The sequence below is a fragment of the Gopherus evgoodei genome, chromosome 6, assembly GCF_007399415.2.
Source record: "Gopherus evgoodei ecotype Sinaloan lineage chromosome 6, rGopEvg1_v1.p, whole genome shotgun sequence".
Taxonomy (NCBI): domain Eukaryota; kingdom Metazoa; phylum Chordata; order Testudines; family Testudinidae; genus Gopherus; species Gopherus evgoodei.
This window is the reverse complement of record NC_044327.1, coordinates 39,008,380-39,025,147: the sequence shown is the minus strand read 5'-3', so window position 1 is coordinate 39,025,147 and position 16,768 is coordinate 39,008,380. Positions and strand designations below refer to the sequence as shown.

General features: G+C 41.9%; 1 protein-coding gene across 1 annotated transcript in view; it reads left to right on the top strand.

The window, feature by feature from the left end:
- Nucleotides 1-16,768, top strand: part of TMC1 (transmembrane channel like 1) — a 77,178-nt gene that overhangs the window by 41,565 nt on the left and 18,845 nt on the right. Inside the window, exons 10-13 of the mRNA XM_030566979.1 lie at nucleotides 7,700-7,844; nucleotides 9,905-10,099; nucleotides 15,156-15,335; nucleotides 16,046-16,198. Coding sequence (XP_030422839.1) covers nucleotides 7,700-7,844; nucleotides 9,905-10,099; nucleotides 15,156-15,335; nucleotides 16,046-16,198 — 673 coding nt within the window. The remainder of the gene's footprint in view (nucleotides 1-7,699; nucleotides 7,845-9,904; nucleotides 10,100-15,155; nucleotides 15,336-16,045; nucleotides 16,199-16,768) is intronic.

The window sequence follows — 16,768 nt, the reverse complement described above, 5'->3', positions numbered from 1 at the left end:
GGGAGGTACTGGATCTGATCGCTGTATGGGGAGACGAATCCGTGCTATCAGAACTCCGTTCCAAAAGACAAAATGCCCAAATATTTGAAAAAACCTCCAAGGGTATGAAGGACAGAGGCTATAACAGGGACCCACAGCAGTGCCGCGTGAAACTTTAGGAGCTGAGGCAAGCCTACCAAAGAACCAGAGAAGCAAACAACTGCTCCAGGTCAGAGCCCTAGACATGCCACTTCTATGATGAGCTGCATGCCATTCTAGGGGGTGCCTCTACAACTACCCCAGCCCTGTACGTGGACTCCGTCAATGGATTCTCAAGCAACAGGGATGTGGTTTTGGGGGATGAGGAAGATGATAAGGAGGAGGTTGAAGATAGCACATAGTATGCAAGTGGAGAAACCATTTTCCCCAACAGCCAGGAACTGTTTTTTACCCTGGATCTAGTACCCTCCCAACCCACCCAAGGCGGGCTCACGAACCTTGAAAGCGGAGAAGGGACCTCTAGTGAGTGTACCTTTGTAAATATTGTACATGGTTTAAAAGCAAGTGTGTTTAATGATTAATTTGCCCTGAAGACTTGGGATGCATTCGTGGCCAGTACACCTATTGGAAAAGTCTGTTAACATGTATGGGGATGGAGCGTAAATCCTCCAGGGACATCTCAATGAAGCTCTCCTGGATATACTCCCAAAGCTTTTGTAAAAGGTTTCTGGGGAGGGCAGCCTTATTCCGTCCTCCATTACGACGCCAGGCCAGTAGCACGTAGTCTGGAATCATTGCATAACAAAGCATGGCAGCATATGGTCCCGGTGTTTGCTGGCATTCAAGCAACATCTGTTCTTTATCTCTGTATTATCCTCAGGAGAGTGATGTCATTCGTGGTCACCTGGTTGAAATAGGGGAATTTTATTAAGGGGACGTTCAGAGGTGGCCATTCTCCATGCAGTGGGGGGAGGGGTGAAGCGATCATCCCAGAGAATATAGTGGGGTGGAGGGTTTATTTGGGTTTGTGCTGCATGTTAACCTGAAAACTGTGGCCCCTCCTTTTAAATGGCCAACCCAATCGGCGCTTGGTATGGAACATGAGAGCGCTGCTGTTTGAAACCATTCCCACATGTTATGAAGGTTAAAGAAACCCAAAGACCATGTCTGGCTGCAAGCCAAATTCTGTTGCCCGCCGGCCTGCATGTGTGATCTCTCATACTAAACCGGCAGGTCCTCGATATAAGAGGCAAAATGCAACCTTATAAAGAAAGCGCACGTACTATGTAATGTTAACAGCTTGGTTCATCGTGAAAGAGTCTATCCACTGTTCTCTAAAATGTGTCTTTTTAAATACTACTCTCCCTTTTTTTTCCCTCCCACAGCTGCAAATGTTTCAACACTCCTCATATCATCTCCACCCCAGAGGCTAGCAAAGATTAGAAGGCAAAAAAACACTGCACTCATGATTAAAAGTTCTCTGAGCTAATGCAGTCCTCCCACACTGAAAGACCCCAGCAGAATGCGTGGAAGCAGACAATATCAGAGTGCAGGAAAGCACAAAATGAATGTGAGGACAGGTGGCGGGAGCAAAAGGAAAGGTGGCGGGATCAAGATGATAGGTAGCGTCAGTGTGATGAAAGGAGGCAGGAAGCAATTCTCAGGCTACTGGAGGATCAAACTGATATTCTCCGATGTATTGCTAAGGTGCAGGACGGGCAGCAGGAGCACAGACCACTGCTGCAGCCCCTGTGTAACCAACCGCCCTCCTCCCCAAGTTCGATAGCCTCTTTACCTAGATGCTCAAGAAGGTGATGGGGGGACCTCCGGGCACCCAACCACTCCACCCCAGAGGACTGCCCAAGCAACAGAAAGCTGGCATTCAATAAATAAGTTTTGAAGTGCAGTGTGGCCTTGTCCTTCCCTCCACCCCTCCTCTACCACTCCACCTTGTGCTTCCCTCTTTCCCTACCCATCCCGGGCTACCTTGGCAGTTATCCCATTTGTGTGATGAATTAATAAAGAATGCATTAATTTGAAACAGTAATGACTTTATTGCAACTGCAAGTGATGATCAAAGTGGGGAAGGGAGGGCTTTGGGCTTACAGGGAAGTAGAGTGAACTAAGGGCATGGGTTTTCATCAAGGAGAAACAAAACAGAACCTTCACACTGTAGCCTGGCCAGTCATGAAACTGGTTTTCAAACCTTCTCTGATGCTCACCACACCCTGCTGCACTCTTCTAACTGCCCTGGTGTCTGTCTGCACATAATCAGAGGCCAGGTTTTTGCCTCAACCTCTCACCCCGCCATAAACATCTCCCCCTTACTCTCACAGATATTGTGGAGTACACAGCAAGCAGTAATAACAATGGGAATATTGGTTTCACTGAGGTCTAACTGAGTCAGTAAACTGTTCCAGTGAGCTTTTAAACGTCCAAAGGTACATTCTACTACCATTCTGCACTTGCTCAGCCTATAGTTGAACAGCTCCTGACTACTGTCCAGGGTGCCTCTGTATGGCTTCATGAGCCATGGCATTAAGAGGTAGGCTGGGTCCCCAAGGATAACTATAGGTATTTCAACATCCCCAATGGTTATTTTCTGGTCTGGAAAATTCAAACAGCTGTTCAAACAGACCAGAGTTCCTGAAGTTGCAAGCGTCATGTACCTTTCCCGGCCATCCCACATTGATGTTGGTGAAATGTCCCTTGTGATCCATCAGTGCCTGCAGCACCATTGAAAAGTATCCGTTTCTGTTTATGTACTCACTGGCTTGGTGGTCCGGTGCCAAGATAGGGATATGCATTCCGTCTATCACCCCACCACAGTTAGGGAATCCCATTGCAGCAAAGCCATCCACTATGATCTGCACATTTCCAAGAGTCACTACCCTTCATATCAGCAGCTCAGTGATCTCATTGGGTACTTGGATCACAGCAACCCCCACAGTAGATTTGCCCTCTCCGAATTGATTCCCGACTCACCAGTAGCTGTCTGGCATTGGAAGCTTCCAGAGGGCTGCTCTCATCTTGGTATTCTTGCACTACAGGGCAGGGGAAAGCAAATCACAAAGTTCCATGAACTTGTTTCTCGGGCCAAGAATCGGCGTTCCATGGCATGAGCCTGCCCCATTGCCACCAGAATGTCCAAATTGCCAGGGCCTGTGCTTTGAGAGAAGTTTGTGTCCATGTCCTCATCACTCTCGTCACCACGCTCCTGTCTCCTCCTCGCCTGCTTTTGCAGGTTCTGGTGCTGCATACACTGCAGGATAATGCACGTGGTGTTTACAGTGCTCATAACTGCCGCAGTGATCTGAGCCGCTTCCATACTTGCCATGGTATAGCGTCTGCATGGAAAAAAAGAAGCAAAATAATTCTCAGCCTTTGCTGTCACTGAGGGATGGGATGACTGACAACATGGCTTACAGGGCTGGCTTACTGTACTGTTCCAGCAGTCTCCGCTGCCCATTGGAATTCTGGCTTGTGCTCCCAATGCCTGATGGGGCAAAAACATTGTTGCGGGTGGTTCTGGGTACATGTTGTCGAACCTCCTTCTCCCTTCCCCCTGTGAAAGCAATGGCAAAAAATCATTTCTCGCCTTTTTTCCGGGGTTACCCATGCAGACGACATACCATGGCAAGCATGGAGCCTGCTCAGCTCACTGTCACTGTATGTCTCCAGGGTGTTGTTGGCAGATGTGGAACTGCAGTGCTACACAGCAGCATCCCCTTGCCTTGCCCTGCGGACAGCGGATGATACAATATGACTGCTAGCCGTCGTCATCGTCCCGTGGGTGCTCCTGGCCGACCTCGGTTAGGTTGGTTGGGAGCGCCTGGACAAAGACGGGAATGACTCCAGGTCATTCTCTTCTTTAAGTTTCATCTCATGGAAATTCAGTCCTGCCTGGAATATCATGCCAGCTGGAGGCTTCTGCCTCAGACTGCTCTTCCAGTCGGCAGCACTGTGCGGTCAGACCTACCCCAGCCTACCCCTTGCTCATGACTCCTGGACGGTAGTAAGGAGCAGTTCAACTATAGGTCGAGCAAGTGCAGAATGGTGGTTCACTCTACTTCCCTGTAAGCCAAGTGCCCTCCCCTCCCCCCTTTGATCTCTGCTTGCAGAGGCAATAAAGTCAGTGTTTCAAATTCATGCATTCTTTATTAACTCATCACACAAATGGGAGGATAACTGCCAAAGTAGTCTGGGAGGGGTGGGGAAGGAGGGAAGCACATAGTTGTAGCGGCACCCCCTAGAATGGCATGCAGCTCATCATAGAAGCAGGATGTCTGGGGCTCTGACCTGGAGGGGCCATTTGCTTCTCTGGTTCTTTGATAGCCTTGCCTGATATTCCAGGCAGGACTGAATCTCCATTAGACAAAACTTAAAGAAGGGAATGACCTGGAGTCACTCCCATTTATGCCCAGGCACCCTCAACCAACCTCTCTGAGGCTGGCCAGGAGCACCCATGTCTTCCCAGGAGCCCCCAACAGACCTCACCGAGGCCGGCCAGGAGGAAACAAGAGACAGCATCAGACAGTACAATACGGCTGCTAACCATCTTTGCTAATTTGCAAAGGCAAGGAGCTGCTGCTGTGTAGCACTGCAGTACCGTGTCTGCCTGCAGTACCGCATCTGCCAGCAGCACCCAGGAGACGTACGGTGACAGTGAACTGAGCAGGCTCCATGCTTGCCGTGGTATGTAGTCTGCACAGGTAACCCAGGAAAAAAAGGCGAGAAACCATTTTTTGCCGTTGCTTTCATGGAGAAGGAGGGGCCTGACAACATGTACCCAGAACCATCTACAACAATGTTTTTGTCCCATCAGGCATTGGGAGCTCAACCCACACTACCAATGGGCAGCAGAGACAGCCGGAACTGTGGGATAGCTACCCACAGTGCAACACTCCAAAAGTCGACACTAGCCTCGGTACTGTGGATGCACTCCACCAAGTTAATGGCCTTAATGGTCTTAAGTGGGGACACACACAATCGACTGTATCAAATCAATTTCTAAAAAATCAACTTATATTAAATCGACCTAATTTCGTAGTGTAGACATACCCTAAGAAACACCAGTAACTAAACAAGCATACTGAAGTGTTTTTTTAAAACAAGCTCAGGATCGGAAAAGTCATACCATCTCAAATCAGGATTATTTGGCACTCTAGTGCAGCTGGGTAGCAGAAACTCACACAAATCCTTCATGTGCTGTATCAGGTTGTTTGTTTTTCACTTTCACAAGCACTAGATTAACTCAAACAATACATAGTTTCTTAGATAAGGTAAGCAGCATTCCGAGACAAAAAATGACCTCATTCTTTTTGCTTAAAATAATGTGTGTGTTTGGAGAAAAAAAACATTTTGATGCAGCAGGCATAGTTTTTGACCTAGAACAGCTTTTAAAAATGTTTCTTTGATGGTATATCCCTGAAGATTAGAAGATTCTTCTCACTGAATCCTCTCAGGGAATTATATTTGAGTGGCTGTCAACTAGAAAAAAGAATCCTTATAACACAGAATCTCTGAGGCCAAAACAAAGGGAATATCCTTGGGGAAGCATATACCATATGTGCTAAATTTCCATTTTGCCACAAATACTAGTGCTAATCCACATTTAGGTAACCCTAGATAATCTTCTGTTTAAGGCCATTTTTTCATTGCAATACAATAAGCACAGAAGTTAAAACCTAGTGCCATTAGGATTGTTGTTGTTTTTGATGATGGATGAGGGCAAAGAAGAGAGAGAGAGAGATAGAGGAGTTGACTATTACATTTATAGAAACCATTTTGAGTTAGGGTACAAATCAGCAACTCCCTCCCTCACCAACCCAACACTAAGTGGAAAAATCTGCAGCCTTAAGGTTGCAGAAATCACATATTTGAGATAATTTTAGTTTCAAACTCTTAAGGAGTTTCCAGTGCATCATGCAGTTGAGGCCAGATTTGCCTGTCCAAGGAGTGGGCAGGAGATGTGGCTGCCCCTACCTACAACAATTCTGAAATCCATAGGTGCTCTTTGCAGTTCTTGGGGCATCCTACAAGAGTCTGGGCATTCACCCAGGCCCAGAAGCTCCATGTTACTCTCTAGGCCCCTTGTCTCCATACAAGAATGCTCCATCTGGATTGGATGGTCAGGAATCAAATTAGAGAAAGATAGGCATGGTAGGGTCAAGAAATTGACACAAGGAAGCTGTTGGATTTGAGGAGATGATTGTGCCTTCCCTCATTCCTCTTTTTCTTCTCTGTAATGGTAAACAGTGAGTATATACATCCCCTATCTAGTTGCTGCTTGCTTTAATAATGACCATGCAGTGTTTCCATATTCTTTAAATGCTTGTGGAACATAATACTGGAGAGTATTTTCCCAGATGATTTCCAAAAGTGAAGGGGATTATGAGGGCAAGAGGTATCAGAAGAAATATTCACAACAGGTTATTTTCATGCAACTTCAAATGACTAGCAGAGACAGTACACTGAGAAATCTTTGCCCCAGATACATATATGGTAACAGACTCAAAATTAGCTGCCTAGACTCACATGTAATATAATGCATATAGATACAAAACAGTAATTGCACACACAAAATGTGCATTTTAATATCCAAATTCCCATGGTACTTTGACCAACTGCATGTTAGACCAAATCCTTCCAGCTTACATATACCCCAAACACTGAGTTGTTCACCAACTTTCTTTTTGGGAATTGGGGAGAATGAGATGTTGTGAGAGGTTTCAGAGCAGCAGCAGGGCAGAAGCTTCACAAGGCCCACTCAGAAGCCCTTTGTGCTGTTCGTATCTTCCACCACTCCTACCCACGGTATCAACTCCACACCAGCTCAGCTACCAGAGACAACGCTATCCTCATGGATGAGAAAGCAGGAATGCTGTATAGCAGACACAGTTACCTGGGTTAATGCATATATGTTTTCTTGTGTATCTTAGGAGTTTTGTGGTTCACATTGTTTATTTCTAATAATATGATTCTGCTCCACAGCATAACCTTAAAATAGAAATAGTTTTTCCCCTGAGCATGAAATTAATGAAGTATCCAAGGCCAAATGTATCATTCCCTAGTAATGTACTCCTTTTCTTGTGCTTTATGAGCTGAATTAAATAATACAATCTACAGCAGCCTGACCATCAACATTACAGGCTGATAATACCTTGAAATAGGGAAGTTAGCAGTCCAAGGTGAAGTCAAGCCACTGAAGAAATAATTTGATATTGGTGGATGCTATTATAAATCCAGTTATAAGCACATAACAGACTAGCAGCATAAAAGAAAGCAGCATTTGTAATTTGTTTATTCAGTGTAACCAGGTTTTTTCCTGGCTAGTTATTATACTTTATTTTTCTCTTTGTTACACCTAGGATCTGATCAGCAGCATTGTAACGTGTTCTATAGGTTTCTGTTTAAGCTAACTTAGTCCTCTCTCTTGATATCTTGTTTTCTGCTGAGTTCTCATCCAACTGAATTTCTCCAGTGTGCTATTGAAAAAACAAATAAGAAATTATATGGTGAGAAAATGAATGAACTCCACTGGATATGCTCTATACATCATTTCTTCATCATCATGGGCTTGGAGTGTATTTCTTAGATTTGAGATGACGTGAAATGATATTATATGACATTAGGAATGTTTGACAATCTAAATCACTTAACAGAGCCAGCTGCTTCTTTCTAACCCTGGTTTCTTTGTACACCTTTTTGGCCTTTACAGAATGGCAAGGAATGCAAACGAGGAAGGTGGTGGGGATGATACAAGTTTTAATTTCAGCTGGAAAATGTTCACTAGCTGGGATTACCTGATTGGCAATCCTGAAACAGCAGATAATAAATTTGCCTCAATCACAACAAGCTTTAAGGTAAGATATAGCTCACTAGAGAGCGGGAACCTGATTTTCCCTTCACACCACAGCCAATGGAAATAGATCACTGTAAAACCAAGATGAGAGTGGAACTAGGTATTGTGGTATCTCACTTGCCCTTTCCTTCTAGGACTGCTGGTAAGCAGTACTAGTAGCAACGGCTGTGTTCTATGGGATTGCTGTCCATGCACTTGCAAAATGATTCCTGTGCAAAATATGTTTTTCTTCTTCTCCTCACCTTTCCTAGCTTCCAGTTTCTATGGTGCTTTTATTTAAAAAATGTTTTGTTTAAAAAATGCTGGTGACATTTTGCAGCACTGACGTTGTCATATTCTCTTGCTACTCTGAAGAGATACCATTAGACAGCAATGTCATTGCCACAAGGGCCCATTTGGCATGTCAAAAAAAATTGATTCAGAAGTTTGACACCACACCTGCATCTCAGTAAGATAAAAAAAAGGTCACTTTGTGTTTCTCACAACAACAAATGTTTTATTTTCAAGTGAACAAGGAAACAGAGCCCAGTTTCCTGTGCAATACAGAACATTCACTGACTGGACTCTAGACTTAGGACTGTCTGGTGACTTCAGTAATCTCTGATGTGCTAATGTGTGTGTGAGGGCTGGTGCAACAGCCGCATTGGCTGGAGCCATTCTGCCTCTGTAGTGCTGAGATAGGCACCTTAGGATATTCAGGAGCTGCTTTTACCATGCACTTCATTTGGGAGATGCAGCATGCACTCTCCTCCATTGCTGGTGTGGAGAGTGTAGGAGGCTAGGGATGTGTCAAGGAATTAGAGGAACAAGAGTGCCACTTATTCCACACTACTCAGCCAGCCACACCCCCTGTGCTTTCTGGAGTACTGTCCAGGGTGCTAATAACCCCCCCCACTTTACACATAAAAGGCCTCTCTCTCCCATGCACGGATACAAGTAATTTCACTGGAAGTTACTCAGGTCCTGTGGGTGGAGAATAAGGCCCAAGAAGCTCAAGCAACAATGGCTCTTTGTGCAGATTCCCATGGGGGTTAGAGGGCTGTGAAGGTCTGTCTGTGTCCTCTCCTCACATTCTCTTATACCTACACGGGGGCAGCCAGGATCTGGCATGGAAAGAATGAAAATCACTTGAGAGAGAGAGTAAAGTTCTTGATGGATATCCCATGATGCAACCATCCTACCTTCATTTCTATGAACAGGCTGGGAACTGAACAGTCAAAGGGTGAATTCCTGGCCTCACTGAGCTCAGCAAGAGTTTTGCCATTGACTTCAGTGGGGCCAGGGCTCCACCCAAGCAGAGCCACATAGAGCTATTAGAAGGCAGCAATCCAGCTGCTCTACTGGGCGATTGATACATTTATGTACAGTAAAGTAAGAAGCTGTAACTAAACTCTCCCTCCACAAGGACATCTTGGTGACAGTGTGAGCTCTTTTTGCTGATGAAGCTAGGAAGGGGTGGAGGTAGGGTTAGTTACTCAAGATCCCTGAAATTCATCTGCACTCTACATAGAGTAATGTTGTGCAAATGTTTCATTTCAAAATATGAAATCATCCAGCCTTGGTCTAGTTCCTATATAGAAACCCTTTTCAGTCCCCCTGAATTGCAGACCTTCAAAATGAAACCTTGCTGTCTCCAGAGACACACATTTTTCAAGTTTCCCAGTTCCTTAGCAAAAAAGATTTCTAACAACTGGTCATACACTTATCCTTCTGGGTCTCCCAACTCACAGCTTCTTGTGAATTCATTGTCAGTGCTGGCTTTGTTTTGAATCATAGCTTTGGCATGTGAGTTCAGATGTAAGAGAAACTCAATGGGGACAAAGCCATAGAAAATGAGTCTGATGATACCCATGCAAGCCAAATCCAGCAATATCCCACGGCTCCAACAGAGATTTTGATACAATGTCACCTTCTTAAGAAACCTGATGCCCAGGAGTAAAGTCGATTCACCACAACTCGTTTAAAAAGACTCTGTTATCTAGTAGCTGCACAGACAATATAGAGCCTGATGCTTTTAATGCTGCTCACTTACAGTTACATTTTTGTTTCTTATAAGTGCAGGAAGCTATTGTGGAGGAGCAGGAGAACCGAAAAGAAGAAAACATTCACCTAACACGATTCCTGAGAGTTCTTGCTAACTTCCTGGCCCTGTGCACACTGGCCGGGAGTGGTTACCTCATCTATTTTGTTGTGAGGAGATCCCAGAAGTTTGCCCTGGAGGGCCTGGATAACTATGGCTGGTGGGAGAGAAATGAAGTTAGTCCCAGTACATGTTACGAAATAGATGTGGTTTGAAGCCATGGTTCTCTTTCTCTCGCTCTCTGCTCTGCTGTCCATGGTGCTTTTTTTCTGGTAGTCTTCTAATTAGGGCTTGGATGGTAAATGTGTAACAAGGGATTTCCCCTTCTTTTCTCTGTTTCCCATATTCATTAAGACAGTCATGTTTTGTTTTGCTTTTTAAAATAGCTTTTCACACTGAGCTCCCTCACTTCAATTCCAGCCCTGACTATAAACTCCTCTTCCTCCATGTCTAAACCTGTCAAATTTCTTGTACACATTCAAAGCAACTAGTGACCGGGCTTCACCTACTTTATTAATACAGCCTGTTAATGGCATTATGGGGATTAGCCAGAAAGATGGATGGGGGTGAATATTAACACTAACATTTCTGTTTTAAGCCTTTGTTATTGGTTCCTGCACCTAAATACAAGCAAAGAGAAAGTTTCAAGCAAGATGAAAGTAAATTCAAGGACATAGGAGAGTTTCATTAAGTCTTTGGTTAAACATGACATGTAACATTCACAGACATACACACACAGAGGTCTCGGTCTGACAAAAGTAGCACACTCCCCCACAGCACAGACCAAATAAAAGACTTTGGGCCGGATTGCCCTCTTGCTTACACTGATTCTATATTGGTGTAACTCCACTGTCTTTGCTGTTACTCCTGATTTACACGGTGTATGTGAGATTAAAATAACAGATTTTGTTACAGGTAGCTGAGGCAAACTTCTTGTTCTGCCACAAAAAGGGAAGAGCATCAGTCGGTGCTCTATAGCACTGACTCTATTTAATGTTGTCTGGCTTAACTCACAGGTTACATTCACAAACCAGCCCCTGACCTAGGAAGGAACTGTAAACGACGATTTATTAAGAAGGTTTAGTACCTTATTACAGCAAACCTCTCACTGACTCCATTGGGAGAATTTTCAGAGCAAGGGGTGTTTAAGGAGTGATGAACTATGTCACCTAGTGGATAATGCCGTGCACTGAAATTCATAGCCTTGGGATCTACTCCCGGTTCTGTCAATGGTCTGGTGGGTGATGTGGGCAAGTTACTTTACCACTTTGGGCCTCAGTTTCTCCATTGGTAAAATGGGGATAATAATCCTTACCTCCTTCATTAAGACCTTGGCTATCTACTGATGCAAAGCCCTATATAAAAGCTAAGTATTGTTATTTGGTAGAAAATAGGTAATGGGAGGAAAATTCACATCCATAAATTCTCTCTATGTGTTTGTCTTTATCTTATGTACTTGCAGAGTGTCCATACTACCTAAGCAATAAAACTACTTAACAAACGGCATATAACAAAAGCATAAAGAACTTGTGGGAAGACAGACTGATTCAGTCAAAACAGAGTAATTAATAACACTTGAAAGAGAAGGAGGTCTTATTATATTAAAGGTTTTTCCAGCAGCAAAAAATAGATTTTACATTTAAGATCTTGCAAGCTCAAACACAATGGATTTTTGCAAAAAAATACCTTCCAACTTTTTTAAGAGCTACTAGCAGTGGAGATAGAGTAGATCACTGCATTTATATTTAAGGTATCCCCCTATGTCAACGTTCAGTTTTAATTCTAGACATCTCAAGGTTTTGCTACTATAAAGTATAAATCTTCCTCTTAATTAATTGTTAAAAAATTGTTACAATATTTGAAAATACATGAAAAATAGAGCTTTATTACTGCTTTCAGTAGTAGACAAGGCTATTACCATTGAATTCAGCAAGAATGGAAAGAGTGATTTATATTTACAAAACTGTTTATTCTTAAACTTATAATTTAAACAGCAAGCAATCAGAATTCAATATTCATTGCTGGCATGATTTACGATGCTGGGGGCTCGTGTTTAGACTTCACTGCTGTCACATTACTACTTACAAGATTCATAACCTCCCTTAGCAGTGGGAAACTCAAAGCTGCTTGTGCAGCTGTTACTTTCTAGACCTCAGAGTGCCATAGAAAAGGTTGCTCACTAGAATAGTTGACTTCTCAGTTAGGGGAAAGGATGTGTTTGGAGCTACAGTTTTCATAGTTTGAGGGTATCTGGTTATTATTGTTCCATGTTTACCTACAATCCCAGCTCCATAGGGTAGACATTACTTTTGACGTTCACTTCCTGCTCTTTGCCAATTTTTAATGATTGGCAAAAATCCAGCAGCTATGGAGAAGTTGAATATGGGAGGGAGTGGGTATCAGGGTTAATTCACTCTTGCACATGCACCTCTAGGAATGAAATACCTGATTTTCCACTACATTACATTATTGTTATGCCAGTGTAATTCCACTTAAACTACTGCAGTTACCTCAATGTAATATTGGTGTGAACAATAAGGGAGAATCTGCCCAGTATCTGACCCTGAAACAGAACAAATGTCCAGGGTGAATCCTTGCTCCCTTCATAAACATATATTAGCTGTAGCTGAATTTGAGTTTTTGAAGAAAGTTTTCAATGAAATTATGAATTTCAATGAAAAAAATGTGAAAACAATTCAAAGAAATTTACTTTAAAAAATTGATATTTTCCAGAACGCTAGAGAGGGCTTTTTTTTTTAAATTTTTACATTTTGGTGAACAATTACATTCTGCCTATTTAAATCTCTTTTTGCATTTTCAATTGCCCACCATATTCTTCACCTTCTGACTTAAACAGTCAGAGTGTTTCTGTATATTGTTTTATGACTTACACCATCCAGCCCACAAATGGCTTGTTTCATTGATGGTTGCAATTAGCTGGAAGGATATTGCAGAATAAGAGGAGGTTCAGAGACAGGAACCCAGAATGACGGGGCATGGAAAAACACTGACATGCAAAGAGATTGAAAAGAATGGGATATTTTACTGTAGAAAAGAGGTTAATAAATGGGGGCATGATAAAAGTATTTAAAATAATGGATGTTAGAGAGAAAGAAGTTCAGACGCTTCTGTTTGTTTACGTCATCCCATAATAGAAAAACAAGAGAAAAATCAATGGAATTGAAAAGTGGTAAATTCAAAATTGACAAAAGAAAATACTTTTTCACATAGAACACAATTGGGATGTGGAACTCATCGCTGCAGAATGACATTGAGGTCAGATTTAGCAAAGATTTTGATTTAGCAGATTTAGTATGATTTAAAAAGAGGGATTGGACATCTATGTGATTAACAAGAGCACACGGTTATGATAATAAACACTAAAAAGAAGGAAGAATTTTGGAAGGGATATAAATCCTCATACCTCAGGGTTTAGACCAACCTCAGATTATTAGTGGTTACGATGAGACTCCGTTGGGTGTCAGATTATTCTGTAACTGCCTATTGGGGAGCTGCTTACACCCTTTGGCGCATCAGGCGCTAGACACCGTCAGAGACAGGTTGCTAGACAAGACTGGCCACCAATCTGATCCAATATAGTAATTCCAATCTACCTATCACCTGTGTTTGCATGTATTTCTCTATCTATAGAGATTAGTTCATTGATTCCGTACTGACTCACAGAAGTGTAAAGTTTCTTAAGCACTTCTGAAATTCTCTTGGATAGCCTATTGTTATCAACATGTCTGTTTTGTTCAACAGCAACATCACCAATAAAAAGTAAGGACACCTCACAATAATGCAAAACAATAGGAACCAATGTTCAGGATTTCTATCAAATTTAGGTATACCAAATAGGTAGGCACCTAAGAACAATCATCTGTTAAATTAATAGTATACAGTGGTAAACAGATTCCACCTTCTTCAAATAAAGCCAGAAGCTGCAAGGGATAGCAGCTGCATACTTGTTAAAACTGAACAAACAAAAAGTAAGTGTGATTTATTTATGTTAGAATTAGTTGTTTAAATAGTGATAATTAAACATCTTTTTATATTTATAAGAAACAGCTTTAAACTTCTATCATCATAAAACCTCCAGCCGTTCAGAGAGATTGCATGGTGCTACAAGCCCCATACAGAATATGCTACTGGTTGTCTATAAATATGAAAATCCAGTAATTAGCACTCATTAAAATCCAAAAACAGAAAAGCATCAAATAGAAATGCCATTTATTTCTTACACTGTTTCCACTGATGAACCTCTATGAGACACCAGTGCTCTGTACTTGCAAATGCAAGAGGGTAATTTTTCTTGCCTGCGTAGTCCCTTTCTGGTGTCACATTACATGTGCAAACAGAAGTGTAACCTCAACTTTCTATCCTTTGTTATTAGGATGTTGTAAATGTATTACATTCTGTTTAAGTTTTGGCAAGAGTGGGCACAGAAGAGGTTAATTTCAGGGAAGCCCCAAGATATCTGGAAAAATCAAACAAAAGAATAAAAATCTATTTCACTCTGCCGTCCAGCAACCAACTCCTTATGAGTCCAAATAGAATTAGATTCAGTTTGTGGAATGTATAATCCATACTGAGTTTCAAAATTATTAGCAGATATCTTTATGCTCCAGGACCATCCAACTCAATACACTTGCATACAGTTACATAGATAAGTGAATGCAGCTACAGAATGTTAATCACAAAAGGTAGAAAGGAGAGGACAGACTGGGATTGCACCTGCAATGTGGACAATCAATTACAGATAATTGAAGGGCCATATAAGGGCCCAGATACTGAGTTAGTGGTGCATTGTTCTAAAAATACCTTGTTTTGTTTAAACCCAGATCCCTTTGGCAGTCTATTAGCCTTAGCATGCAAGAGGGGTGGATATTACATGAAAAATTATTGGAAATGGGAAAATCCCTCAGATCTGAAACAGAATTTGGCCTGAAAATAGGTGCCATTTAGAATAAAGTAACTAATGTTTTATTATCCCTTTCAGTGCTAGTGGTTAAAAAGAACTTTAAAAACAGAGATTAAGAAAAGTTCCCCAATTATCCATTTACAGTAGATTTCAGCTGATTTTTCCCCACCTCCATCCCCCATAAACATATCTTTTGTGACCTCCCACAATAAGTTTTGTTTATGTACTGGGTGAAATGCCAGCTAAAATGGCAGGGGAAGAGCAAAAGTCCAGGACTCGTCTCTAACTTTTTCTTGCGTGATTCTTTGCAGGTGAACATGGTCATGTCTCTCTTGGGAATGTTCTGTCCAACTTTATTTGATGTAATCAGTTCTCTGGAAAATTACCACCCTCGAATAGCTCTGAGATGGCAGCTGGGGCGCATCTTTGCTCTCTTCTTGGGCAATCTATACACATTCATCATTGCCCTGATGGATGAGATCAATCTCAAGGCAAGCTAACCAGGAAGTCTTCCATCACCATTGAATGTGTGTGTTTTTTCAAAGGTCTAATGACTGAAGTCAAGGGTTCCCAAGATGAGACTGTGAACTACAGGGAGATCAAACAGGTGTTAAGAGGTTGTGACTACAGCTGGGCAGGGATTTTTCAATAAAATTTTTTTTATCAGAAAAATGCTGATTTGTTGAACCTGAAACTTATTGGAAAAAGTTGGTTTAAACAAATTCAACTCAAAAACAAAAAAGGAAAAAAATTCTGAAATTTTGACAATTTCAGAACATAAATCTCTCATTTGAATTGACTTGATGTTAAGAAAATTAAGCTAGTTATAGTAAACAATTTAAAGAAATGGTCAAAATCAAAACAAAACGTTTTGATTGATGCAAACGTAATTATTTTTCATTTTTGTTTTGCAATTGTTTCTCCAAGATGTTTACTTTTCATCGTGATTTAGGATGTTTTGGTTTTTTTCCCCAAAATCTCAAAGAAATTCACAGGATAGGTAACTTTTCCCAACCTCCCCACAACCAGCTCTAGCAGTGACCATGCCACCATGCCCATATTGTTCTCTTTCACTTATAAGGGAGGGACATTCTAGGGGGTTGAGAAGGTCTAGGAATGGGAAAGATTGAGAACCTCTAAGTTAAGTTCACACAGTTGATCTCCAGTTTATTAAAAACACATTTGGGATATCTTTTTCTAGCTGGAAGAAGAGAAGATAGTGAAGTATAACATGACAATATGGGAAGCCAGCCTCTACAATGGTACGATACCAGAAAATGCCACTGCTCCTCCAATACACGTGGATCCTGCAGATGTCCCTAGAGGGCCATGTTGGGAAACAATGGTAGGGCAGGTAATGCAATTTATTTAGGATAATAGTGAATCTCTCAGAAGATTTTACATCAGCAGCACTCTTTGTTTCTGTTGTCACCTGGCATTTCTCTAAAATAGGAAAAGACTTGGGGATTGGGAGAAGACAGGGTCCCATGTCGCTCCTCAGCTAATGGGCAGAGAAATAGTTCTTCCTTTTTTGAATCTCTTGGGCCCTCACAGTTCCCCTTGCCCTCACACATTGACTATAGCTTGAATTGATGCCTGGAAACATTTCTTTTCTTCTCTATTTTTCTATTCTCTTGTCTTTCTCTCTGTCTTGTACAGCATATTTAGCACTCATGAAAGGTGATGGATTTACCATGTGGAAGATGAGTAGCATCATTTTGATTGGAATTTTGATCATCCAAGACCAATTTGTGACAACAAAATGAGTGTAGCAAAAAGTACAAAATGTGTAGTTCAACAAGGCAAGTCTTACAAAATCTTGACTAGCCATCACTGCATTTAAGAAGTTATTTTACCATATTTTATGGAACAGGTGCAAGTGTTGCAATTTAAGACTGTGGGCAGTTTCAGGCAGCACAGTTTA